The sequence below is a fragment of the Panthera pardus genome, unplaced genomic scaffold, assembly GCF_024362965.1.
Source record: "Panthera pardus isolate Hobbes unplaced genomic scaffold, ASM2436296v1 HiC_scaffold_24, whole genome shotgun sequence".
Taxonomy (NCBI): Eukaryota; Metazoa; Chordata; class Mammalia; order Carnivora; family Felidae; genus Panthera; species Panthera pardus.
Window position 1 is genome coordinate 67,140,383 of NW_026526810.1, and position 26,264 is coordinate 67,166,646.

A 26,264-nucleotide genomic window follows, 5' to 3' on the forward strand; every position below is an offset into this window, starting at 1 on the left:
GGCACTGGAAGGTGGGCTTTCCCCAGAGAAATTACAAAGCAGCCAGTATGCAGATAGTTCTGTGACATAACACAAGTCATAAAGACAAAGCATGTTCCACACTGTATCCTGTTCTCACGTTAAAACTTAACATAAACTAGCTGGTGAGATTAAGACCCCTAAGCTTTGTGACACCACGCTTTCCCAGCAACCATTTACTAAGTTCTTGGCGTTCACAGGTAAAAGTGAACATATTTGAATGAAAGAAGCATCGTAACAGGTAAATGGCCACTATAAAACCAAATAAAAATCCTACATGCCTTTTAGTTTTTAATTTTTATAAGCTTATTTATTTATTCTGACAGAGACAGAGACAGCATAAGTGGGCGAGAGGCAGAGAGAAAGAGAGTCCCAAGCAGGCTGCTAGCACAGAGTCTGTTGCAGGGCTCGAATTCATGAAACTGTGAGATCATGACCTGAGCCAAAACTAAGAGTCAAACGCTTTACTGACTGAGCCACCCAGGTGCCCCCCTACATGCTTTAAAATTATTTTTCAGTTAATTTATTTATTTTGAGAGACAGAGAGACAGGGAACGAGAGAGGGGGAGAGAGAGAGAGAGAGAGAGAGAGAGAGAGAGAGAGAGTAGTACAAGCAGGGGAGGGGCAGAGAGAAGGAGAGATGTGCACCAGTGCAGCCCCTGATGCGGGGGTCGAAGTCACACACTGAGATCATGACCCCAGCTGAGCTCAAGAGTCAGATGTTTAACCAACAGCGCCACCCAGATGCCCCACCACCCCCTACATGCTTTTTAAAGATTGCCAGAGAATCCTTGGGACATGCACCTTTTTTAATTTATTTACTAATCCAAACAGTAACAGTAACTTACACATATTGAGTACTTGCTTTGTGCCAGGCACTGTTCTAAGTGTTTTCCAACCCTGTGGGGTAGATACAATTGTTTTCTCCATTTTATAGAGGAAGAAGATGGGGGACAGAGAGGTTCAGTCATGGAAGGTCATGTGCAGCCACTAAGTGAGAGGCTCCTGTGCCACCGTCTTAACCACTATGCTCACTGCTTCTCCTGTGAGCATATTCACTTGTTGCTAGGATTACTCTGCCTTGCCCCCCTTCAATCTATGGCTGGTCTTTCCTTAACGTGTTACACTGTGTCGGTTAAGATTTCTCCATTTCAGGTTGGTCGGGATCAGACTGCTGTACAAACTAAAACCCGTCCCGATTTACCTTAGGCGGGTCCAAGAACGATTCCCTTGGCCTTGATAAATTTTGACTTGAAAGCCAGGCCTTCTTTTCTCTGAGGTGTGATGAGAAAACAATGATTTTGAGTTGCTGCCTGGGTATTTCACAGTATGACAACCCCCGCTCATGCCCAGAGGCTGGATGGCTTTCAAGGACCAGAGCTTAGGATACTCACCCCAAATTCCCACTTTGCTTTTCCTGGGGGCACCTTTTAAAATAACCACTTGAGAGCTGAGCACACAAAATTTTAGTGACCTCTGTGCCAACCACCTTATGAATAGTAGGTGCTCGTTACCCTGCTCTCTACATCCTGTTCATTCACTCGTGACCGGGGACAAATGCCTGCCCTTCCCTTGGTTCATTGTGTGCACCCCCACCCCCGTTTCTGGGATCTGTAATAAATCTTGTGTCGCTACTTCTTTTGTGTGCATGTACCGAAACTGCACCTTTAATGAAAACGGCCCTGGGGTTTTCACTTTCCTGAGGTGAGAGCTCGGTGGAGAGCGGGCTACCTGCCTACAGTGCCCTGTGTGAGTGGCTTGTGCCTCCTCATTATGACCTCCTCAGCAGGTCATGAGCCGCATATTCTTTTTTTTTTTTTTTTAATGTTTATTTATTTTTGAGAGACAGAAGGATAGAGTATGAGCAGGAAAGGGGCAGAGAAAGAGGGAGACACAGAATCCAAAGCAAGCTCCAGGCTCTGAGCTGTTAGCACAAAGCCCAACATGGGGCTTGAACTCATGAAGTGTGAGGTCATGACCTGAACCTAAATCGGATGCTTAACCGACTGAGCCACCCAGATGCCCCATAAACTGCATATTCTTGACTTAATACACCAGCTCCGGGTCCCCCAACACAGGATTGTGTCACTTTCCCTCATCTAGTACCTGGTGCTACTTTGTAAGCTTCCACATTCTTATAGATGGTCAACATGAAGCAGGAGCTTGTAGCGGCTGGATTGCCAAGGATCTCAAAACCACACTAGGTAATGTCTCATTCTGAGACTCACCGATCCCCTAAAGGGCTATGCAAGGAAGTTCACTTACATAGATCAGTATGGCAGCCCCAGTGTGGAGAATGGACTGAGGGAGGCAAAACTGGAGGCCAAGGGGTCAGTTAGAAAGCTTCTGGAGAACTCTATCTAGGAGACTGGTAGTTTGAGTCAGGGGGGTGGAACACAATAGACAGGGCTCCTGGTTGTGATTGGCTACGGGGTATAAGGGAGAGGGAAGAACTGAGGACAACGGCTAGTGTTGGGTTGGGGAAACAGGGAGGTTTCATTTATGGAGAACAGAGACACACAGAGAGAGAACAGATGTAGGGAGAAAAGACCATAGTTGACTATAAGGTGGGGTGTCCAATGTATGCATCAGGGATAGAGATAACAAGTGTGGAAGCTGTCAGCACATGGATGGAAATTCAAGCTTTTGAGAATGTATCAGGCCAGAAGGAATCCTAGGGCAGAACCTTGAGGAAAAACATTTAAGACTTGAGCAGAGGGGTAGAGGAGCCTGAAAAAGAAACTGAAGCCTGGGCAGAGAGTGGAGGGCAAGCCCAGAAGGTGCACAGTCAGGGAAATTGGCACAGAGAGTTCTGGTAGGAAGGTGTGGCCAACAGGGTCATATGTTAGTGAGGACTTGAGTAACAGAAGGACTGGAAATGTGCGTTGACTTTAGTGACACCAAAGTTGGGAGTGACCAGGCTGAGAGCAGTTTAGGTGGAGCAGTGGAGGCCACAGTTGACTCAGGAGGTGAGAAACTGGCGAGCATAAATATTTGACTCTAAAGAGGAGGAGAGATGACATGAACATAGAGCCGGGGACATATAAAGCTCTGTATCTACAACTATTTCCACACCTATCATTTTCTTTTTCAGAGTCAAGAGTCTTGAGTCTATTTAACTACTAAAGGGAAGGAGTAGAGAGGGAGAGGTTGAACCTTAAGAGAGAAGTGAGACTAAGGAAAGGGGATGTTTGGAGGAAGTGAGATCCGTGACTGGTGGATGCAGGTAGCTGCCTTGACAAGAAGAGGGACACGTCTTCTACTGAACCAGACAAGAGGGAGCAGAGATGAGAATGGTGAGTTTCCGGATGTGGTGGTGGGAAGGGTTCCTACCTGGTGTTTCTGCTTCTTCAGTCAGGTTGAGGGTGAGCCCGTTTGCTGCTGATGACAGGGGCAGACCTGGCGGTGTAAAAGGTTTAAGGAAAGAACAGAAAGCTTCTGTTGGATGCTGGGGAGGATGAAGAAAAAAGCTGGCAGAGGAAACCACAAAAGATTTGCACAGAGGATTGGGGACAGGGGTGACTGGACACCATGGGTTTAAAAAAATTTTTTTTTAATGTTTATTTATTTCTGAGAGAGAGAGAGACAGAGTGTGAGCTACGGAGGGGCAGAGAGAGAGGGAGACGCAGAATCCAAAGCAGGGTCCAAGCTCTGAGCTGTCAGCACAGAACCCGACGAGGGGCTCAAACCCACGAGTTGTGAGATCATGACCTGAGTTGAAGTTGGATACTTAACTGACTGAGCCGCCCAGGTGCCCCTGGACACCAATGGGTTTAGATCCACAGTGCATCCTTCAGTGGTGGGACTTTCTCTGCTGAGATTGGCTGCCAGGGTGTGGGCACAGGGAGGCAGGACAGCTGCATTCTTTTTTTTTTTTTTTTTTCTTTTTAATGTTTCTTTTTGACACTGAGAGAGACAGAGCATGAGCGGGGAGGGGCAGACAGAGAGGGAGACACAGAATCCGAAGCAGGCTCCAGGCTCTGAGCTGTCAGCACAGAGCCTGATGTGGGGCTCGAACTCACGACCGCGAGATCATGACCTGAGCCGGAGTCGTTTGCTCAGCCGACTGAGTCACCCAGGCGCCCCAGGACAGCTGCATTCTAGTCTTAGGATTCTTAAAGTCTGAGGAGCTTTTTGTACCTGGAGAGGAACACTAACCACCATTGGTGTTTATTTACCGTTTATTCTATTTACCTCATAAACCTACTTAAGCAAAATTGTTTAAACATTTAAACACGGTTTGTATACCCAATAAATCAAAACCTACCTATTTTTTTTTTAACGTTTATTTATTTTTGAGACAGAGAGAGACAGAGCATGAACGGGGAGGGTCAGAGAGAGGGAGACACAGAATCCGAAATAGGCTCCAGGCTCTGAGCTGTCAGCACAGAGCCCGACGCGGGGCTCCAACTCACGGACCGCGAGATCATGACCTGAGCCAAAGTCGGCCGCTTAACCGACTGAGCCACCCAGACGCCCCAAAACCTACCTATTTTACAAATCAAATTATTTAAACATTTCCTGTAAACTTAAAACCTCCTACATATTTTGATAGGATCACCAGTAATATATTAATTTCTCTAAAAGCATGATTTTGGTAAACCACACACATCTTACAAGGACCATGAAATTTATTACACCTATACTATGTGTATACACATATTATAAAAATGGGTTTGTAGACCCAAGAGATGGACACTATCTCAGTTCAGACCAATTTCTGAATTTAGATAATCCCAAAGAACATTATCTCAGGGCAGATGAAGTTTTATATGATTAATCAATGAATGATTGGCTGGGACCTGGGAACTGGAAAATCTTCTGAAATGACTAAAATTTGGGGCGCCTGGGTGGCTCAGTCGGTTGAGCGTCCGTCCAACTTTGGCTCAAGTCATGATCTCATGGTTCATGAGTTTGAGCCCTGCATGGGGCTCTGTGCTGACAGCTCAGAGCCTGGAGCCTACTTCGGGTTCTGTGTCTCCCTCTCTCTCTCTCTGACCCTCCCCCACTCTCACTCTGTGTCTCTCTTTCTCTCAAAAATAAACATTAAAAAATTTTTTTTTAAATTAAATAAAATGACTAAAATCTGAGCCAGTGTTTACCTTGTATACCATGGGAATTTCTTAAACCCATGCTTTTTCCATGTGATTTGTGTGTTGTAACTGGATGCCTTTATTTTATTTTTAAATTAAATTAAATTATTTTATTTATAATACATTAAAAAAATCTTTTTTTAACATTTACTTATTTTGAGAGAGAGACAGAGTGCGAGTGGGGAAGGAGCAGAGGGAGAGGGAGACACAGAATGTGAAGCAGGCTGCAGGCTCTGAGCTGTCAGCACAGAGCCTGACATAGGCTCGGACTCACAAACCACGAGATTATGACCTGAGCTGAAGTTGTGCGCTTAACCGACTGAGCCACTCAGGCGCCCCAATACATTCTTTAGATGTTTATTTATCTTTGAGAGAGAGAGAGAGAGAGAGAGCGCAGAGGAGGGGCAGAGAGAGAGGGAGGCAGGAGACAGAGAATCCCAAGCAGGCTCTGTGATGTCAGTGCAGAGCCCAACACTGGGCTTGAACTCACAAATCTCCAAGTCATGACCTGAGCCGAAACCAAAAGTTGGCTGCTTAATCAATCGAACCACCCAGATGCCCCAGGATGCCTTTCCTTTAGATGATGCCATCTTTTTTTTTTTTTTTTCAACATTTATTTATTTTTGAGAGACAGAGAGAGACAGAGCATGAGCAGGGGAGGGGCAGAGAGAGAGGGAGTCACAGAAGCTGATGCAGGTTCCAGTCTCTGAGCTGTCAGCACAGAGCCTGATGTGGGGCTTGAACCCACAAACCGTGAGATCATGACCCGGGCCGAAGTCAGACACTTAACTGACTGAGCCACCCAGGCGCCCCTAGATGATGCCATCTTAAAACTTAATGACTAGGATATTTCAAAAATGTCCATGTTCCCTGCAGATATTCCAAAAATGTCCATGCCCTGATCCCTGGAGCCTCTGAATTATGTTTCATAGCAAAAGGGACATTTTCATATGTAATTAAGGTTATTTATTTATTTATACTTTGAGAGAGAGAGAGAGAGCGAGCAAATGAGGGAGAGGGGCAGAGAGAGAATCTTTTTCTAAATTAAAAAAATTTTTTTTAATTTTAGAGAGAGAGTGAGCAAGTGAGTGGGGAAGGGGCAGAGAAAGAGAGAGAGAGAGAATCTGCGCTCAGCGCAGAGCCTGAGGCACAGGGCTTGATGCACAGGGCTCCAACCCAGGACCATGAGATCATGACCATGCGATCTTGACCTGAACTGAAATCAAGAGTCGGATGCTTAACTGACTGAGCCACCCAGATGTCTCATGTAATTAAGGTCAAAAGAGGAAGATTAGACTGGATTATCTGGGCAGGCCCAATCGAATCACATGAGCACTTAAAATCAGAGAAATTTCTCCACTGAAGTCAGAGACTTCTGACTCTCAGAAGGATAGGTCAGAGAGATTCAAAGTGTGAGAAGGACTTGGCCTGACATTGCTGGCCTAAAGATGGTGGGTGCCAGGGATCTCAGTCCTACAGCCATAAGGAACTGAATTCTAAATGCTCTTGAAAGTGGATTCTTCCCCTTCAGCAGGGAAGGCAGCCCTTGCTTTCACCCTTATGAAACCCCAAGTAGAGAATCCAGTCATGCTCTGCTGGACTCTGACCTACAGAAAACTGTGAGATAATAAATAGGTGTTGTGTCAAGCTGCTGAAGTTGTTATATAGCAATAGAAAACCAACACAATAACTTCCCTGCCATTATTTACGAATTTATGTAGCCCATTTGCACGTTCAAAAACATCTAGTTGTTTTTCCTCAATATCCAGTCTCCTCTTTTTCCACATTATAAAACTCATGATGTTTAGCTCAGCATGGCTGTCCGGAATAAAGACTCGATTTCCTAGCCTCTCTCCTTGGCCTGGTGTGGCTAGGTGTGACTAAATTCTAGCCAATGAGATGTAATCAGCATGTTGGGGGCAACTTTCAGAAGGCTTCTGTAAAGGAAGGTGGCGTGCTCTTTCTTCCTTCCTGCTTCCTGGGGGGCTGTAAGGCTAATGTAATGGCTGGAGTGCAAGGAGCCATCTTGGGCCATGATATGGCAGCTAAAGATGGTAGAACAGCAAGAAGGGAAACTTGGCTGCAATCATCATAAGACTGTGATCCAGCCCTACTCTTTATCTGTGAATTCTTCTATGTGAGACAGAAATAATCTTCTTTGTTGGTTAACCCATTATTATTTTGGGTTTGCTGTTACTGCAATCTCATTGTAATTAGTTTGGTGATATAGAGGCTCCCTTTCCCAAGAAATGAAGGATCAAATTTGAGCTGTGAGCAGTTATCTTTTGGACGTTTGACTAATTCATCATCTTGCAACGCACTGTTGGGCTCCCTTTCTTCCTGGTTGTAATATATGACCAGATGGTGCCAATCAGTCTCCTCCATTCTTGATACAGTTCCAACTTTTTCTGGAATCACTCACAGCTCTATGTGTCCACCCTTCCCTACTTATACAGATAAAGAAAAATAAGTATACCTTACGAAGAGATAAAATACTCACTATATTTACACTCTTCTACTTATCAGAATTAGCTAAATATATATGATTATATTTGTTCTTCTTCTCTTGATAAATTAACTATCTTTTTGCACATTTTATAGTGACTTTTTCCCTTTTAAATATAATTACAGAGTCATGGATTTTAAAAATTCACCTTGTTCCAATTAACTGTATTATTTTCCTTTAGATGATCAAATTGTCACAGCATGTCAAGGGGTGGGAGAATTTGAAAATGGATTCCTTTGCCTTTTCGGCTCTACCCGATACAGTTTAAAACGTATCCTTGCTTTTTGTCATTAACAACATGTTCCAGGCATAGAGTTATTTAAGAGATGGAGTTCTGTTCTTTTTATTTTAATTAATTAATTAATTAATTAATTAATTTATTTATTATTATTTTTTAATTTATTTTTTTTTAATGTTCATTTATTTTTGAGACAGAAAGAGACAGAGCATGAACGGGGAGGGGCAGAGAGAGAGGGAGACACAGAATCTGAAACAGGCTCCAGTCTCTGAGCTGTCAGCACAGAGCCCGGCGTGGGGCTCGAACTCATGGACCGCGAGATCGTGACCTGAGCCGAAGTCGGCGCTTAACCGACTGAGCCACCCAGGCACCCCTATGACTTTTATTTTTAAGTAATCTCTACACCCAATGTGGGGCTCTAAACTGCAACCCCTAGATCAAGGGTCACACGTTCTACCAACTGAGCAAGCCAGGCGCCCCGCCCCAAGTTCTTTTAAAGGTGAATCATATTTGAGGCAAAGGTCCAGGTGCTCAGAATGCATATCAGATTTGTTCTAATATTGTTTCTAGGCTACTTTAGTGACAAATTTTGAAAAAGTTACTTCTTTTGAAAACCACAAATCCGCGTTGGTGTTTCCTATGTAATTTAAGCATTACTAATTTCCTTTTTAATTTGACTCAAATATACAATTTTACATTTCTCTTCTCTAAACATACCTGCTTGTATCCTGTAACCCCTGATCCAAATTGTAAATGGCATCTTGTCTCTTCAGGGCTCCTGTGGTTTCTCATTGACCGTCATTCTCTAGTTGCTTTACTGATAGGTTTATCCATGCTGGGAGAATGGGACAGCGTGCGGTAAGACATAGAGATTTTATAACACTGGCAGGAGAGTGGCTGAGGGGATGAATCATAGCATCTAAGACAATAGGAAGTTTAAGAAGGAGGACAAAACAGCACAAATCAGGAGAAAGAAGAGAGGCTAGGACTAGTTTGGGACAGGTACAGTGAAGGTAGCTGAGAGAGCTGGGAGGGTGGCGGTGGCGGTCAGAATGTGGAGTCGTTGAAGTTCAGATCACAAAGGTTCTAGGAGGTGGCCGCGTCATTGACATGTGTCATGCTTGGAGATCAATACTTGCCCACGTGTGACTGTCTACCCCTACCTCCAGCTGTCCAAGGAAGCTCAGTACACCCACTCTTGGCTGCAGCAAACACACACACACCCCACGTCTTAGGTGGGGAGGTGAGGGCCAGAGTCCATCAGGGACCTTGCAAAGATGGATGCCCAGATTCACTGTCTGCTGGCTGCCCCAGTGTACATGAAAAGTGTGTACCATGTTCAGTCTGGGCACATGGCCTTCCTGCCCCACCAGCCACAGGCTCTGGGCTGTCCTGTGGTCCTCCCCACACTTCTGCTGGTGGCTAAGCCTCCTGCCCTAGCCCACACTGTGCTGGCTTGGCTTCTGACTGTGCTGGCCAAGATCCGTGATGCTGGCACACCTCATAGGAAGGAGCCTGCAGGGTACACTGAGGCTGGTCCATCTGGGTCCCTGTGGGGGGGCCCGTCAGGCTCACCTGTGCCACCTGTCCCCAAATAGCACTGAGCAGAAGGCTGGGGGTGGAGGAACAGGAAGAGCAGAGTCTGCAAAGTAGCACAGGCCTTGCCACCTGCCATACCTTGCAGGCACAAAGAGATGCAGTGGGAGGATGGGGGTGGGAGGGTAGGTGAGGGGGGCCAGGTCCCCAGACACCACAGCTCTACTCTTCACCTTGGGTGTTAGGCACAGGGTTCCATGCAAGAAGGTGGAATACAGGCAGCCAGAGGGAGCCTCTCTCCTACTCCAAAGATGCTGCTTCTGGGGCAGGAGAGGGCAGAGGGCAGAGGGCAGAAGGCAGGGGTTAGATTCCAGTCCTTGAAAGGCCTGAACCCTTAGAGTGGGAAAATGAGGAAGCCAGAGAAGCTTGAGTATTTCCAGCCCCCTAGTAGGTTCCCCCGACGCAGGCGCAGGGACACCCGGTCCCCAGGGTCCAGGGGCAGTAACACAGAGCTGGTGGCTGCCTCTCGGGTCACATCAGGGTCGTTGGCAAAGGCTGAGATGACGGGCCACGTGTTCAGCATCAGGCTCACCTGGTGAGATGAGCCCAGTTAGCACTTCTCCCTTTATCCCAAGATCCCCCACTTGCCCGAGGGCTTCTTCTTTTCTCCAGCTCCCAAGGGATACTCTGCAATCCTGGGAACTTGGGGCTCAGCACACGCTCATTGGGGGGCTGAGGGATGGCCAGGGTTGGACTCAGTACCTCCTCCACACTCTCTGCTAGACAGGTCCTTTCCTCTCTTCCTCCTGCCAGCCGCACCACCCCCACCCCCCAGCCAAGGACACCGTCAAGGGAGGGACTGCCTAGGAGTTAGCAGGACTCTACTTATTTCCTCTCCCTTCCCTCCCCTCCTGAGCCAGGACAGGGCCCCAGTACACAGGTCACCTGGACAGTCTGGCGGTTGTACACCTTCACCACATGGAACCGGAAGCTATAGACACCACGAACAGGGGCCACAAAAGAGCCCGAGGCCCGGTCAAAGCCACCACCCTCATTCACCAGGACCTGTGGGAAGCAGACTCTGCTGAGTGGGGGTTGAGGGAAACTACTGGCTTATGGGACAGGGCAGTGAGTAAGGAAAAGAAGGGGTGGCAGGTAGATAAGAACAGGAGGAATGCACAGATTCACAAGAAATGATGAGAACGGGCAAGGAGGAGTGTGGGTAGGGGTGTAGGGAAGGGAGACAGGCAGCAGGGCAGAGGAGCGGAGGAGCACCTAGTCACAGTAGGGGGATTTTCCTTAAGAGCCAAGTGGGTTTGAGTAGTTGATTTCAGGTCATTACACGTCCACTGGACAAGGGTAGGGGGATTACCTGGTCAAAGTAGATGGCCCCACTGGTGCCATTGCTGATCTCCCCTGCTGGCTCGTGGTGGTGGCTTCGGACTGCAGCAAATGCCACTCTTCCTGGGGGGGCCTCTCCCAGGGCTGCTCCCCCAGGCCCCCCTGCAGCAGCTCGGCCAGGCTCACAGACCACCAGGCATTCCCCCTCCAGGAGGACAGGCTCTGCCCCTTCTTGGGCCCACCCATTCCCTAGGGTCAGAAGTATCAGGGCCAAGGGCAGCCTGGGGCTGGGTGGGAGTCTTGGTCGCCAGTGTCGCTTTGCTCCTGGCATGGCTGAGTTGTTCTGTGACCCACAAGTCTTCCTGTCTTGTCCCCTCTTGCCGCTCCTTTCAGTTCCTGCTTCCCCCAGGGCTCTCACCACCCCTCACCCTGCTCCTCAGCCCCCTCTCTGGGTCTCACTGTTAACCTGGTCTCAGCATCTCCCTCTCCATACCTCTCTGTACCCCCACGACTCTGTCCTGCCTCTCTCTCCTGCTGTCACTGCAGTTCCCTCCTCCTTGGCAGGGCACGAAGTGACAGCAGTTGGGCGCTAGGAGGGAGAGGAGGGATGAAGCAGAGAGACAGAAGGGCTACAGCCAGAACCCAGGGCAGCCCCTCTGGAGAGCACTGAAGGCTGGATCTGGGACCATAGAGAACTTGGTGTGTAAAAGTGTACATGTGCCTGTGAGAATGTGTGAGAGCCTGTAGGTGTATGCCGGTGAGCGTGCATCTATGCGCCAGACAGCTCGTACAGCCCCTCCTTTTCCTCATTCCTCTCCTCTTAAAATCCCTCACTAGTCAACAGCCCTCTCAGTGGCCCCTTTCCGCCATTAGAAGAAAGCGGGTGACCTTGTCTTTCCCCTACGATCGTGGTGGAAAGTGCTTGGGCCAACCGTGTCAGTATCTTGTGACCGTGGGCCAGTCTCTTTCTCTCCTTGATCTTCCACATCTTCATCCGAAGGGATCCTCTTCACCTCCAGCTCTCAATGAGTGGTTCCTCTCTCCCGAGAAACAACTGCGCAGAACGAGCGAGAACCCAGATTTACCGGGAGAGGTGAACCCATAAGGCAGGCTTGGAAGCTGAGCCCAAGCGAACCCCGGGCGGGTGGGCGGGGCCGGGAGGCGGGCCGGGGGCGGGTCAGGGAGGGTCCCGGCGGCAGGCGCGCGCTAGGGCCCGGAGCCCGCCCTGCGCCGGGTGGGGCCTGGCTGACTCCGCCCCGGGCCAGGAAGTGACTCAAAAAACTGTTCGAGATGTGGCGAAGACAGGTCCCCGTTGGGTGAGGACTTCGGGAAGGCCCGCCCAGTTTTGGGCTCCCAGCCCTTCTCCGCTGGGCCTGGGGCGCGGGTGAAGCTGGGGCCTGCAGGCACCGAGAGGCGCCCACTGTACTGAGGCCGAAACAGGCGGCCAAGGCGGGTAGGCGCGCTCTGCCCCGTGCCCCGGCGGCGGGAGCCGAGCCGGAGGCCCCTGTGCTGAGCGCGGCCGGGGGAAGGGCGCCGGGGGCGGTGGCAGCTGGCGGCTGTGGGCGGGACCCGGCTCGACCCCTGGGCCCCGGGTGGGGCCTTGGCGCTACCTAGAAGAGCGGCGGACGGCGGAGGGAGGGGGAGAGGTGGGAGGGGCTAGAACCTTGGAAATGGCAGACCAGGGACTCCAGAGGACATCCCAGTTCAAGCCCTGGTGCGGATTCATCTTTAAGAGGCCGTCTTGGACGCGGAGACTGCAGAGATCCTGAGGAGAGGGACTCTTTTGTCATCTATCCACTTCTGGCCTCCAGACCGAGCTGGAGCCCCCACTCTTCCTGCTTAGGGCTGTGGTCAGCCTTTTCCAAAGGCCAGATGCCCATCCCCAGTAGGCAGCCTTGTTTGCCCATGACTTCCTCTCCGGAGAGAAGACCTGGTTCCGGATAATCTGACATTCTCTTCCTACCCCCAGGATGGACCCAGGTTGTTTACTAGATTGGTATCGCGACCTGTTGATAGCTGGTGTAGGGTGGGAGACCCAAGATTTGGGTTAAGGGGACAAGGAGGCTCTGAGCTGCCTTCCCTCCTTCCAGGGCTGGGTGGCCAAGCAGCCATGCCCACCTGGGGGGCTGGCTCCCCGTCCCCTGACCGCTTTGCCGTGTCTGCGGAGGCTGAGGACAAGGTGCGGGAGCAGCAACCCTACGTGGAGCGCATCTTCAGCGTGGGGATGAGTGTCCTCCCAAAGGACTGTCCTGAAAACCCTCACATCTGGCTGCAGCTGGAGGGCCCCAAGGAGAACGCCAGCAGAGCCAAGGTGAACACCCCTCTCTGACCCTTTGGGGAACAATGTCTCCCTCCCCTACAGGGAGGCAGAGCAGAGGAGGGGCCGCTGGGGAGGAGCTCCACTCACTCCTTGGTTGTCTTACTGGCAACCTCAGTGACTGTCATCTTTTGAGGGACTTTGCAAATCTGTATTTATCTGGAGTTTTGGTTTCATTTGAGCTATGTTGAGCCAGGTTCTGCCAGGACTTAGAGACAGGTGATTCCACTCAAATCAGTTGTGCTGTTTTTGAAGACTAGAGATAATCCGGTTGGGCAAGCAGGCCCCACCAAGGAATTCACTGGGGGATGGGAAGCCAGGCTCCATTGCTTCCTGCCGTCAGAGGTTCTAGTACAGCTCCACTTACCTCATGGGGTGGCCTCATGACCGAGTCTCCCTTTCCTTATCTATGAAATGTGAATAATAGCAGTATCCACTTCATTGGACTTATTGTGAATGAGATAAAGCATGAGTCCAGCAAAAGTTAGCAAATGACAGTCCTTGTGATGGAAATCTACAACACGCATACGCACGCATACATATTTAGCATGAATACATATTTAGAGAGATGGCCTTGTGATCAGTTTATTATAATAATATATTAAATTGAGTCAGGTTCTAAGTGGAAATATTAGCCGTAGCCCTATCAGCTGAAAAGGGAAAAGAAGTGAGATTCTTGATCCCTTTTTAACCCTCACCTTTGTCAGGCTCTGTGGGGCTCCATTGCTCTGCCCAGGCGTCCTGGAACTCAGGGATGGGGTGGTGGTGGTGTGCAATGGGCCTGAAGAGGCTACTGGGCCATGTAGAATTCCAGAAGTCTCCTTTTTTTCCTATCCCCTATCCCCGTTCCTCCCCCAGGAGTTCCTGAAGGGTCTCTGCAGCCCAGAGTTGCAGAATGAAATCCACTACCCACCCAAACTGCACTGCATCTTCCTGGGAGCCCAGGGCTTCTTCCTTGATTGTCTGGTCTGGAGCACATCAGCCCACCTGGTGCCTGGGCTGCCCGGCTCGCTAATGGTCAGTGGCCTGACTGAGGCCTTCGTCATGGCTCAGAGCAGAGTGGAGGAGCTGGTGGAGCGGCTGAGCTGGGACTTTCAGCCAGGGCGATCCCCCAGAGTCTCTCAGTGTGCCGGAGTGCTGAGAGACTTCTCCGCCCTGCTGCAGCCCTATGGGGATGCCCACAGAGAGGCCCTGCTACAGCTGCCCCTGGCTGTCCAGGAGGAACTGTTGAGTCTGGTGCAGGAGGCATCCAGAGGGCAGGGGCCCCATGCAATACCCCCCTGGGTGGGGGGGAGCCCGGGCCCACTGGGTGCTCAGTACCAGGGAGTCAGAGCTCTCTCGAGTGAAGGCAGGGAGTCCCTGCACACTGGACCTACAAGGTGGCAAGAGTCACGGGGAGAGAGACATGTTATGGAGAAGGAGGGAGGGAAGCAGGGTGGTCCCAGGGAGATGGATTTGGGGTGGAAGGAGCTGCCTGGGCAAGAGGCCTGGGAGAAAGAAGGGGCCTTCAGATCACAGCCAGGAGGAGGAGAGGCAGGGCAGGTAGGGCCCCTGACAGGAAAGGGCCTGGGGAAGGAGGGGGTGCCTCAGGACAGAGAACGGTTCTGTGTCCAGAGTGAGCCTCCTGGTGCCCAGGGTCCCTATCCGAGGGCAGCTCAGCCCCGGGGAGCCTCCCTCCTCCAGCGGTTACACAATGGGAAGGCCTCACCTCCAAGGGTGCCTAGCCCTCCACCTGCACCCGAACCCCCGTGGCACTGCGGAGACCGAGGAGACAGGGGAGACAAGCAGCAGGTCGTGGCTCGAGGCCGTGGGTCTCCGTGGAAACGAGGTACCCGCGGGGGCAACTTGGTGACTGGCACGCAGCGTTTCCAGGAGGCCCTGCAGGACCCTTTCACCCTGTGCCTTGCCAATGTGCCTGGCCAGCCAGACCTCCGTCACATTGTCATTGATGGCAGCAATGTGGCCATGGTGTGAGTACCTGGTGGGACTGAGGATCCCAGGGAGGGGGATGATATGAACAGTTTTATGGACCTTGGGGACACATGCTGAGAGGCCCCGTCTCTGGAGCCCTAGAGTGCTGACCCCTTCCCACTGCAGGCATGGCCTCCAACACTACTTCTCCAGCCGGGGCATTGCCATTGCTGTGCAGTACTTCTGGGACCGGGGCCACCGTGACATAACTGTCTTTGTGCCTCAGTGGCGCTTCAGTAAGGATGCCAAGGTCAGAGGTGAGTTGGGCACAATGTTTTGTAACCCGGGAGAGGCCCCGTTTCAACTTGAGGATAACCCCATTGTGCTCCTCTGTTTCTCTAGAGGGCCACTTCCTGCAAAAGCTATACTCCCTCAGCCTGCTCTCTCTCACTCCCTCCCGAGTCATGGATGGCAAGAGGATCTCCTCCTACGATGATAGGTACTTGCTTCTCTCCTGGCCCCAGTATTGAGATTCAAGAAGCACAGTGGGGGCAGCCGAGGCGGGGATGGAAGCCCCTGACCCTTTGTGCGGTCTCTTAAGTCTGGGCAGCGGGAAAATGGCCAGTTACTCCTCCGCGTACCTGGATGAATCCAGGCCAGAGGAGACAGAAGGTAGACAACTGTGTTTGCCCATTCATTCATTTTTGATTCATCAGACTAAATGATGCCTTGTATTTATATAGTGCCTTACTGTCTAGAACATACTAGTTTAATGGGAAGCTGGGAAAGCTGGTGACATAAATAACTTCTTACAGCCCAAATTTCCAAACATGTAGAGAAAACCCCCTGGAAGTACCGGTGTAGCTGTTCAAAATAACAAAGGCAAAGGAAGAAACACAGCGCGGCCATACTAAGATGATACAAAACGTGTTACAATAGGAACATCACTGGACTTAGAAGTTGAAGATCTGAATTTGAGCCCCAAGTTGTACCTACTCCTTGACTCTGACTACAGACCAGTCTCTTAACGGGTTAACCTCTTTGTCCCAGGGTCCTCTTCTATCTGTTCACCCTCCTTGTGAATATCAAAAGAAGCTAAGGTATGTGCTTGCCTCACTCAAGGTGCCAGGCAAGTGTACAGTGATAGTCCTTGACTTGTCATGGACCCCCTCAACTATGGCAGTAGGTCTCTTGTCTGTCACACAGGAATGCATAGAGTAAGAGTGGTCACCTTTTTAAAAAATTTTTATGTTTTGTTTTTGAGAGACAGAGACTGAGTGTGAGTGGGGGAGGTGCAGAGGGAGGGAGACACAGAATCCAAAGCAGGCGCCAGGCTCCGAGCTGTCGGTGCAGAGCCCGATGTGGGGCTTGAACTCATGAGCTGTGAGATCACGACCTAAGCTGAAGTCAGATGCTTAACCGACTGAACCACCCAGGCACCCCAAGAGTGGTGGTTAACTCTTAACAAACAAAGGCTATACTACATGGCAAAGGCAAAGTGAGCAGTTAAAGCTGTCAAATTGTTCAAATAAAAAATCCAGGGCACATTCCCTCCCCAGGGTACACACATAGAGGGGGAAATGGGCAGATTTTAAAAGCCAATTCGTTGTTTGCAATTACAAGTTCTTTATTCCCTAGGATTTTCAGTCTTAAAGAAAAAAAATGAGTTTCCAAGCCACAGTGATTATATATTTTGTCTTTTCAAATACTTTTTTCTCCCTAACGAACAAATGGTATTCTACAAAAAGGCAGTTCACTTTCTCCCAGTGCTCTTCTGTTTTATGTCTAGATTTCACAGATTATCCAAGACATGGAACCTTTCCACACCAGCACTGACACAGAATTGAAACTGACGAGCGAGTCAGTTGTAATGAATGTTAAAGGCACGTGTCTGTTATGTAGGTCCCGGTAGGCAGACAGCACAATATGAATTTGGAATTTTGTCTAGTTACAGTGAGTAGCAGAGTGGTGCATAGCATAGGCCTACTGAATGAATACTGCTGAGCAACAGAAGTAACATGACAGTAAAATACCCTTAACCTGCAAATACCTTTTCTATTATCATATGATACCGTGTACATTTATATGTCGTCTCCTTCATGCGTTTCCCAGACAGAAACTCAGAACCAGTCATGTTACACCTAACGCTTATCACTCGTTCCCTGTTCACCACACTGTCTTTCAAATACTGCCTGCCCACTTAGCACCTAGCAGTAGGCACATGGCCTGTAGAAGGAGGTAGGGGTGCTGGGAATTAGGGAAGGCCTGATTATTGATTTCAGAGCCCAAACAAACCATAAACCAAACACTATGGCATCTCGGAGGAAAGGGAGCCCCCTTCTGGTGGGGATTTTATGGGAAGGGAGAGATTAGCAAGTTTTTTTGTTGATTGAGGATGTGGGCTGGGCCCCAGCTTTTTGGCTTCTAAACCTGTTATAAAAGACCCCCACCCATTGCCTCAAGAGTCCTATCTCATCTTGTGGAATCAGAATTACTAAAGTGAGGCCCAGGCATCTCTTTTTTAAAAGTTCCCTGATGATCCTGTTCATCCAGTGAGGTTTGGGAAGCACCTCCAGATGGAGGGAATCGTCTGAGAAGCATGGTGGCAGTCAGACAGCACAGGGCATGTTTGGAGAACAGGGTGTTATCTGATCATTGATTTTGTCAGAGTTGAGAGTACATTAGAGAATACCAGAAGAGATACGGCTGTACAGGTAGATTGAGCTGGGTTCTAGAAGGCCGTAGCTGCCAGCCCTGTGGACTTTATTCGGTAGATAAATGGCAAGGAGGGAAGAGTTTTGTTTGGGGGAAATGCGTGTTCTTTTAGGGGAGGGCAGGAGAGACTTGAGGGTGGTAAATGGCTGGGGTCAGGGCACCCCTTATCAGGAGGCTATGCAGTATCTCAGGTGCAATGTTCAAATAGCTAAGGGTAATGGTAGGACTGGAAAGGAAGGGGGCAGAGTGGAAGGCTCTTCAGAGGAAGAGCATGATGGATTTGTGACTGATGGGGGAGGATGGAAGGAGATAGAGCTGGAGCCAGATCTCACGGTCTCTCATGAATGAGGCACAAAGTGTTGGGTGGAGGGTTGTGGTGGATAGAGGGGATGCTCTTGGGAGACCATGCGGATTTGTCTTTTTTCTCTCTTAACTATGGCACCTGAATCTGGCAGTCACTTAGTGACTGGGTCAAGGTGAGGTGGGGGGGGGGGGGGTCAGATCTCCATGCCCAGAAGTGGGTCATGGAAGTTGATGATACTCTGGGGTTGGGGCCTTGGAGTATCCCAGAACGGCTGCCGTGGTTTTTGAGACAGGTTCATGGTGAAGCTGGCTGAAGAGACCGACGGGGTCATTGTCTCCAATGACCAGTTCCGGGACCTGGCGGAGGAGTCTGAGAAGTGGATGGCGATCATCAGGGAGCGGTGAGGGAACCCTCCCCTGAGAACAGGGCGCATACTCGGACCTTTCTCTAAACCAGTTCTGTTCTGCCATCGGGTGAAGACTCTGGGAAGGGGCTTGATACTGCCTTGAAGGATACGGTGGCCAGTAATTTTCTGGTGTTGCTGGTCTCAGCTGTCTGGGAGGTTCTTAAGGGTCCCTCTGTGACCATACATTCTCTGTCCCCATCCAGCCTACTGCCCTTCACCTTTGTGGGAAACCTCTTCATGGTTCCTGATGATCCATTGGGGCGAAACGGCCCCACACTGGATGAGTTCCTGAAGAAGCCAGTCAGGTAACGCCCCAATTTCTCCTAGACAGCCCCCAGCCCTGGCCCTCTGTCTGAAGGGCTTTGTGGACCTGGAGACTTGGGGGGAAGTGTGACCTCAATCTGGGCCAGCTTAATTCTTCAGTGGTTCCGGTTGCGGTGGGCTTGGCCGTATTTAACTGCTTTTCAGGGAATCCTGACATAGACCCTCCAGGCTGGGAGGGAAGCTTCCCCTGATCCATGTTTGGTGGATTATTTGGAACATGGTTGCTTTTACTTATAGCCAGTTGTATTTAGCACATCTGTGCCGAACCATGAAGTAAGTAGTCAATATATTAGACTTAAACTAGATCATACCAGTGGCAGGGTTCACCTTCCTGGCTCCAAAGGAAATGTCCTCCCCTTCAGAAGTGGGTTGATACTGCCACTCAGTGGTCATATTGGGGAACTTCAGGACCATTCCCCACCTCCCCCCTCCCTCCAAGCCAGGAATAGGCCAGGCAGTTAACTGGGATGCCCCCTGGGCTCTAACTTCCCTCCGTGATGCTCATCAGCTTTTCTTGTTCTGTTTCTTCCCAGGGCTCAGGGGTCTTCTAAGGCTCAGCATCCTTCCATGGCCTTCACAGAACACGGTCATCAGCAGCAGGGGAGAGAAGAGGAGGAAAAAGGCGGTGGTGGCATTCGGAAGACTCGGGAGACAGAGCGGCTCCGGCGCCAGCTGCTGGAGGTGTTTTGGGGCCAGGATCACAAGGTGGACTTCATCCTGCAGCGGGAGCCATACTGCCGGGACATCAACCAGCTCTCGGAGGCCCTACTGAGCCTCAACTTTTGAGTCTCACCTGTCCGAGTGGCTGCTATACCGTCAGTTCCAGCCTCACCCAACTCAGCATTTTCTGTGAGGGTCCTTGTGCTGCTCAGATCCTGACCTAGACTCACTCTGAGTTGGTGCGACTTGATCTCATCTGGAGTCAGGACCTCAAATAGCTCTCAGGAGGTTCTGCTCAGCCTTAACTTCTCAACCTTGCCATAGCACAGGGTTTCTGTAGGGAGTGGGGGCTGCTGGGAAGAGTAGGTCCTGGAGATTGGGACTGCTAGCTCCTCCTTCAAATTGAGTTGGGGATGGAGACGGGGGTGGGGAACGAAGAGCAGGTGGCAAGAAAGCGAAGCCTTTCCTTGCCCTGGCTTTGGCAGGTCAGAGGACAGGTTGCTTCCTAGGCCTGGCTGGGAAGGGGGATGCTGGGCCCTGGGGAGGCTAGTGTTATGGGGTCTGGGTCACAGTGGGGCAGCAGGGAGCTGGTGAAGGCAGAGAGAGACTTGGCTTCCGGTCTCAGCTATGCCTGTCTGTGACCTTGATTGAGCTGCTTGGCCTTTACTTCTGTGTATAAATCAGGAGCAAAAATGCCAGCTGGGAAGAGAAATGAGAATGTGGGGGAAAGCTCCTTGGAGGAAAGGTACTTGCATCAAGTCTCAGGTGTGTCTGTCTGTGGCTGCACAGGCTTCCTAACCAAAACCTCACTTTCAGAGAGCTGAGGATCCTCAGTCCCCAGGGCCCGTGCCCTAGATTTTAACACTGCGTCCTCAGTATAATGTGCCCTATCATGGCTGCGTCCCTTTTGGGCAACTCCCCCAAATCCACATTTATAGAACAGTTAATTAGGGGTGGCTGTTTGCATTACCAAAATACTCTCAGGGTTCCTATAAATGGCAGCTCTCCTGTTGCATTCAAGTGTTTGTTTACAGATTCACGAATGTGTCAGAAAGTCCCCGTTGAGATGCACTTGCTGAAGTGTTGAGCGTTCGCCAAACTGATGAAGCCATGCTCTGTCTGCAATGACAATGTTAATGTGATCTGACCCCAGCATTTTCTCTACAGAACAAATTTACTGCATAAAGTGAGGCCCCCTTCTGCTCTGTGTGCATGTGTATGGGGATGGAAGGGTTTATAGAGGTGGTATTGAGATGAACCAATTATCTGGAAAATGAAAACCAAAGGGTCCAAGTCAGAAGGCACCTGACTGGCCACCAGATCGACCACTGTCATCCTGATTCCTACATCCTGTCCTTTATCTGCTTCAAGTCCTCCTGTGCCAGAAAATTGACTACTCCAAGGTTGCACATTTCATCTGTGGACAGTATTGGTTGCAGCCCCCAAATATGCTTTTCTGTTACATCTACCTTTGGGTGGGTCATTCTCTCAGGAACAATACAGAGCCCGTCAACTTCCTGAAGAGTCCAAGACCAGATAAAGAAGTAGGACAAGTGCCCCTGGATTCTGTGCTGTCCGGGCTCTGCAGCGAGTCCCTGGACATGGTTCTTTTACGGCTGTGGACATCTGCCTGAGTGGCATACAGCGAGTTAAGTACTGCCATCTCTGTTCTTCATTCCAGCAATTAGTGTTGGGGAGCTGGATGATGGAGAGTGTCTTCAGCTCTTCTCCCATTAGGGCTTTATAGCACTAGCCTGTATAGACCTGACCTAGGGGCAGGTGTGTGGCAAAGAGGCTAGTTGTGGGGTGACTGACTCACAGACAACTCCTAGTCCTCTGGGAAGAAAGGAGATTGGGTAATCTGGCCCCAAACTGGGGGCTAGGGGGAACTACTTCTGGTCAAGGCGTGGCACACAATCAGGACAGTAGGCCAGAGGGACCCAACTGTCCTTTCGTGCTAGGGACTCTGGTTGCTTGAAGTTGGCCCAATCAGATGAGAGGCAAGTCCCAAGCTTCTTACAGGTGGGGATGTTGGCTTTGTCCTACTGCAGCTTCATGAACTAGGGCCAGCAGGATTGCTTTATTAATTCACTGCTCTTCAGTGACAGACTGAAGGCTGTTCTAGACTGAAGCCTTGTCTCTTCCTCTGCTGGCACCCTAATGGCACTGTGTGAACAAGTACACAGGGTGACCACAGAACCCACTGGAAATGGATGATCACTGCACTCGTTTTCTGGTCTCTACCTTTATAATAACCTCATGCCCCAAATTTGTTACTGGCTCTTGGCAAGGGAGGGACCAAGAAGAGAGATGCCCAGTATAACTTTCAAAACCCCAACATAGGGAAAAGAATCATCTGGCATTTCCTTAGAAATAAATTCCAGAAGAATCTAGGCCAAAGAGGTGAACGAAGCCTGTGAGATAATTTATCTTTATTGCCTCAATCACAGAGAATTCTCTACACAACATAAAGGGTAACTGGGACAGTAATGGGACACACAGGGAAACCAATCTGGGAATTCTTTTCCAAGGAGTTGAAGAGTTTAAGGATCCAACTTGATGAGACTGCAACCTTGAGACAGTGGACAGTCTCTCAGTTAAATCAGGTGGAGCAAAGGAACCATGAGGAGGGCAGGGAGAGGAATCTCTAAGGACTAGATGATTTCAGGTCCCAGAGGAGTACCTGAGTCTCCAACCAGGAAGCCTCTGTTGAGGGACAGGACTCCAGCCCTGCCAGAGGCCTCCCTGCTTAGGCTACGACTTCCTTCAAGGCGGCCCCTAGCTCTGGGAAGGAATACTGGTAGCCTGTGGCCAGTGTCCGCCGTGGGACCACCTTCTGGCCCTCCAGCAGCATGATGGCACGCTCTTGCCCAAAGACAGCTTGCACCACCATGCTGGGGAGAGGGATGAAGGCTGGGCGGCCTAGGGCAGCGCCCAAAGCCTTGGCAAACTCAGCATTTGTAGTAGTGGGGGCTGGAGCCACTCCATTCAGGACCCCCTGCACGTGGCTTGCTTCAAGGGCATGGATCAGGATTCCTGCCAGGTCTCTGATGTGAATCCAGGGGAAGAACTGGTGGCCCGAGCCGATGGGGCCCCCCAGGCCCAGGCGGAAGGGCAGCAGCATCTGACCGATGGCACCGCCCCCACGACCCAGCACGACCCCTAGGGCAGGCAAGAGATATGGTCGGGGAGGAGGCTCCTCAGCCTCCAGCAGTTCCATAGTTCCTCCTGGTTTCCTCTTCCTCCCTTTTCCCAGGCCAGCTTAGCTCTGTAGTAGCTCAGAGGTGTGGCTCTCTCTGGGACTTCCTGTCCTCCCATCCACAGCTTGGCCACAAATCTGCCACTCCCCGAGCCCAGGAAGACATTCCAAACCTGTCTGATACCCAGGCCCCTGGTTCTCACCAGAACGCACCACCACCTGGCGTGTAGACTCTCCAGGAAGCCTGGCTGCAGTTTCCCATTTGGTTACCAGGTTGGAGAAAAAGTCAAAATCCCCTCCTGGGCTGTCCTCATCGTACTCTGCAGTCGGGCTGGGCTGGTAGTAAGCTGCCGGTGGAATAGCACTGGTTTGCCCCAACGTCCTTGGTCCTGCCTGGCCCTTTGCACCTGATGTTTCCCCTTGGTCTTGCCCTCCTAGGTCTTTGGGATCTTCCCATGGGAAGACAGAGCCCTAGTTTTCCTTTGAACTACTCCACGAGTTGACCTGTTCCTGCCCTAGAGTAACTTATCTTTAGTTGTAGCTAAGCTGAGTGACTGCTAGAGTGTAGTGCTTAAGAGCAAAGACTCGGTGCCAGGCTGCCTGAGATTTATTCTTAGCCCCACCATTTATTAACCCTAGGAGTTCAGGCAAATTATATAACCTCTCTCTGCAGAATGTTTGCATCTTTACAACAGGAATAACAATAATACCTATCTCTCATAGGGTGCTTGTGAAGGTTAAATGCTGTAATATGTGTAAAACACTTAGACTAGTGGCAGATATATGTTCTATAACCGTTTGCAGTTCTTTGGTCCCAATGGTGAAATACAAGAATCAAATTCTGTTCCCAAAGAACCGTGGTGTGAGAAGCAAGGGACTTGGGAGTAGATGAGGCTTTTTCTGGCACTGAGAGCAGTGCCACTATCCCCTCTTCCTCTGAGAATCCCGGTTTCTCAGAGAAAGTACGCAAAGGTCAGGAGAAATATGCATGGACTGAGGGCCTAGGAAGTTGTTGTGCTGGGAAAAGATCAGTACTCGGGTGTGTATAGCTAGAAGGGCCTGAGCTAACCCCTTGCTGTGCAACCGCTCTTCTTCTGGCTAATATAAGGGGCTGGTGATTTGGGACATACCTACACCAGTGACTAAGACCCAGGCCTTGGGGGGTTGTGGGGCTTTGGTGATGGCTTTAGCCAATATCTGGGTGGTCTCCAAGCGGCTGCTGAGAACCTCCTTCTGGAAGGTTTCATTCCATCTGCAGGAGGGAAAAAAAAAAAAAAAAAAAAAGGGAAATAAGTCACTAAATACATACACGCATATCCCTTCCTCTTTCCCTGGGGCTCATCCATACCCACTTCTAGCAAACCCCTGCACTGTGGTTTAGAGGAATGGCCCATCTCTCCTGTAGGAAAAAAAAAGGCATATATCTTGGGTATCTTGAGTTATGAGTGAAGACTAAAGTCAATGGCTGAGGCAGGCAGAAGGGCAGGTGGGGGTGGAGGAAGGAGTGGGGCGGGATGAGTAGTTTGGGATATGAGTTTAGTTCTCAATCTGACACTTCTATTCGCCACAGCTCACAGGTTCTCCTCATCAGGGTCACACCCGTCCTCCCTCTGCTCTGAAGGACATCAGCTTCGGGGCCCTAGCTGACCTTCGGAGAGGGTTGAGGATGTTCTCTCCTGCCAGGTTGACAGCCGCATCACAGCGCGGCAGCCCCGACGTAGCAAGCTCATCCTGTTGAAGAAAACAATGAGGCGGGTACGGGTGGTGGCTTCCCCTGCGCCGCCAAACCAGACCTTCTCCCATAGCTTCCAGAGGATGGACATACCCAGGTGATCCGACCGGGCCCGGGCTTTCGGGAGACCAACGTCACTTCGTGGCCCCTGGCTTTCAACAGCTGGGTTAGGGCTGTCCCAATGAAGCCCGTCCCGCCACCTGACCAGAAATTACGAGCTAATTACAGAAATTATCCTCTCGGGGGGTCACCTTCCGTCTCCGCATGTGGCCCCCTCCTCTGGTGCCATCCCATCTGACTCCAGACTTCTTCTCCCCCCTCCCGTGATGCAAAAGTGACACAGGTCACAGGGACTGGGGGAGATTCGACTTCCTGGGATAGGAAGCCAAGGCTGGTGCACGACTACCAGTGCACGATTCATTGCCCTCCCTCAAAAACGGCCTCCCACCTCCCAGTCTTTTATTTCAACCTTTCCATAAGCCCGCCCCCGATTCTCCCTTTCTGCCCTCCCTCACCCACAAACACCCGCATAGCGACCAGAACCTAACGCGCCCGCGCAAGATTTAGGGGGACGCTCCCAATCTTGGAAACGACCGCCCAATCCTGGGAGCGACGTTTGTGCGCATGCGTCTCTCGAGAAGCGCGCTCCAATAGGGGGGCGGGCAGGATTGAGACTGGGCGTGGTCCTGCTTGGCGACCCGGAAGAGTTCATAGAGAAGGCTGTATATTTCAGCGCGAGGAGTGGCTGGGACCGGCTGGGGTGGGAGGTGGTAGACTTAGACCCAGTGGGCGGGGAAAGAAGGTACGAAGGCAGAGGACGGGAGGTTTTAGAGTGGGGAGCACACAGTTACCCACCCACCCACTCATGACCGAAAGCCCGTAGAGATTTGAATGTCCTTTCAGCCTGGCGGATTGGTAGTAACGCAAGAGAATTTCTCTATCCGTACTATGGATTTTTTTCGGCCTGGCCTCTTCATCCTTTCTTCTCCCTGTTCTGCTTCCTTCCTATCTTCATTTGAAATTTTTTAGGTTACTCTCCTGTTAATCCTTCTCCAGCCTATTTCTTCGGATGCTAATGCCCTCTGTCTTCACCTGCATAGCCAAACTTCTCCAAGGAGTGGTGTCCATTTTTACTCCCCAATTCACTCCCGTCTTTTGCCTTTATTGTTTATGGACTCTGTCGTCAAGAGCACTAATTTCCAATGTGTCACCAAAACAAATGCCTAGTTTCCAGTTATTTTCTTGACCTCAGTTTCACTGGACACTTGCCGACTTCTCCCTCCCTTTGGAAATCGTCATCTCTCGGCCTTCGTGAAAGCCACAGCTCTCTTCTGGGTGTTCCTCCAAACTTTTCAGTTTCTGTTGCTTGCTCTGCTTCGAAGGTCTTAAAATGTTGGTATTTCCTCAAAGCTGGGACCTAGGACCTTCCTCTCTTCGGTCTGCACTTTCTCCCAAGTGTATGTGGGTGAATTTGAGGCTGGACACCTAGTTCCTGAACCTGCTTTGAAAGCGTAAGCAGCACTATAGCTGTGTTAGTTGCATTAGTAACTTAGGCCCACCTTCTGTTTTGTTCCCTACTTATGTTTTAGTACTGCTTATCATTAATTTTGCCCTTTTTGCCCCTACTCCCTGTTTACCCACTGATTGTAAAAAACTAATGAGGACCAGACGGTAACATTTGTCTTCAAAATTATCTGACGTGCCTGATATACCAAGTCCTGCTCGTCCCCTCATTTTCCGGAAACATACACACCTCCAAATCCTCCTTTCAGGATTTCAGGAACCCCCTCACCCACCTCTCATGTATTCACCTCCTTCCCCAAACATTTATAAGCTGTCCCTTCACTCAACAGAGCAAGGCAGCTTTATGAATGATCCTCTTCCTTCTCGTTGGGCTGCTCTTCTAATAAAACTTCTTTGCTTCAAAACTGGTGTCTCAGACATTGGCTTACTGAACATCCGGT

General features: G+C 50.3%; 3 protein-coding genes and 1 long non-coding RNA gene across 8 annotated transcripts; 1 reads left to right on the forward strand and 3 right to left on the reverse strand.

The window, feature by feature from the left end:
* Positions 1-813: 813 nt before the first annotated feature.
* LOC128772997 (uncharacterized) lies at positions 814-7,061 on the reverse strand. Its single transcript, XR_008417163.1, has 2 exons — positions 4,504-7,061; positions 814-4,281 (listed from the first exon to the last, which is right to left on the reverse strand). It is a non-coding gene; the product is annotated as an uncharacterized LOC128772997 (long non-coding RNA).
* A 1,168-nt stretch (positions 7,062-8,229) lies between these two features.
* CBLN3 (cerebellin 3 precursor) lies at positions 8,230-11,846 on the reverse strand. The gene is made up of 3 exons (XM_019429278.2): positions 10,764-11,846; positions 10,337-10,456; positions 8,230-9,983 (listed from the first exon to the last, which is right to left on the reverse strand). The coding sequence occupies exons 1-3, from the start codon at positions 11,061-11,063 to the stop codon at positions 9,786-9,788; spliced, it is 618 nt and encodes a 205-aa protein (XP_019284823.1). The 5' UTR covers positions 11,064-11,846; the 3' UTR covers positions 8,230-9,785.
* A 137-nt stretch (positions 11,847-11,983) lies between these two features.
* On the forward strand, positions 11,984-20,569 carry KHNYN (KH and NYN domain containing). Of its 4 annotated transcripts, none has more exons than XM_019429274.2 (8): positions 11,984-12,048; positions 12,823-13,043; positions 13,908-15,019; positions 15,147-15,277; positions 15,363-15,459; positions 18,272-18,379; positions 18,589-18,690; positions 19,243-20,569. In XM_019429274.2, exons 2-8 carry the CDS (start codon positions 12,843-12,845, stop codon positions 19,493-19,495), a joined length of 2,004 nt encoding a protein of 667 aa, XP_019284819.1. In that variant the 5' UTR covers positions 11,984-12,048; positions 12,823-12,842; the 3' UTR covers positions 19,496-20,569. The 4 variants fall into 4 exon arrangements, with proteins under 4 accessions (XP_019284819.1, XP_019284818.1, XP_019284816.1 ...); XM_019429273.2 differs by having other exon boundaries at positions 12,003-12,185; XM_019429271.2 differs by lacking the exon at positions 11,984-12,048 and adding an exon at positions 12,376-12,712.
* Positions 20,570-21,786: 1,217 nt separating this feature from the next.
* On the reverse strand, positions 21,787-24,915 carry SDR39U1 (short chain dehydrogenase/reductase family 39U member 1). 2 transcript variants are annotated; one of them, XM_019429276.2, is made up of 6 exons: positions 24,816-24,915; positions 24,394-24,500; positions 24,217-24,299; positions 23,699-23,820; positions 22,772-22,915; positions 21,787-22,531 (listed from the first exon to the last, which is right to left on the reverse strand). In XM_019429276.2, the coding sequence occupies exons 1-6, from the start codon at positions 24,829-24,831 to the stop codon at positions 22,119-22,121; spliced, it is 885 nt and encodes a 294-aa protein (XP_019284821.1). In that variant the 5' UTR covers positions 24,832-24,915; the 3' UTR covers positions 21,787-22,118. The 2 variants fall into 2 exon arrangements, with proteins under 2 accessions (XP_019284821.1, XP_019284822.1); XM_019429277.2 differs by lacking the exons at positions 23,699-23,820; positions 24,394-24,500; positions 24,816-24,915.
* Between the last annotated feature and the right edge of the window lie 1,349 nt (positions 24,916-26,264).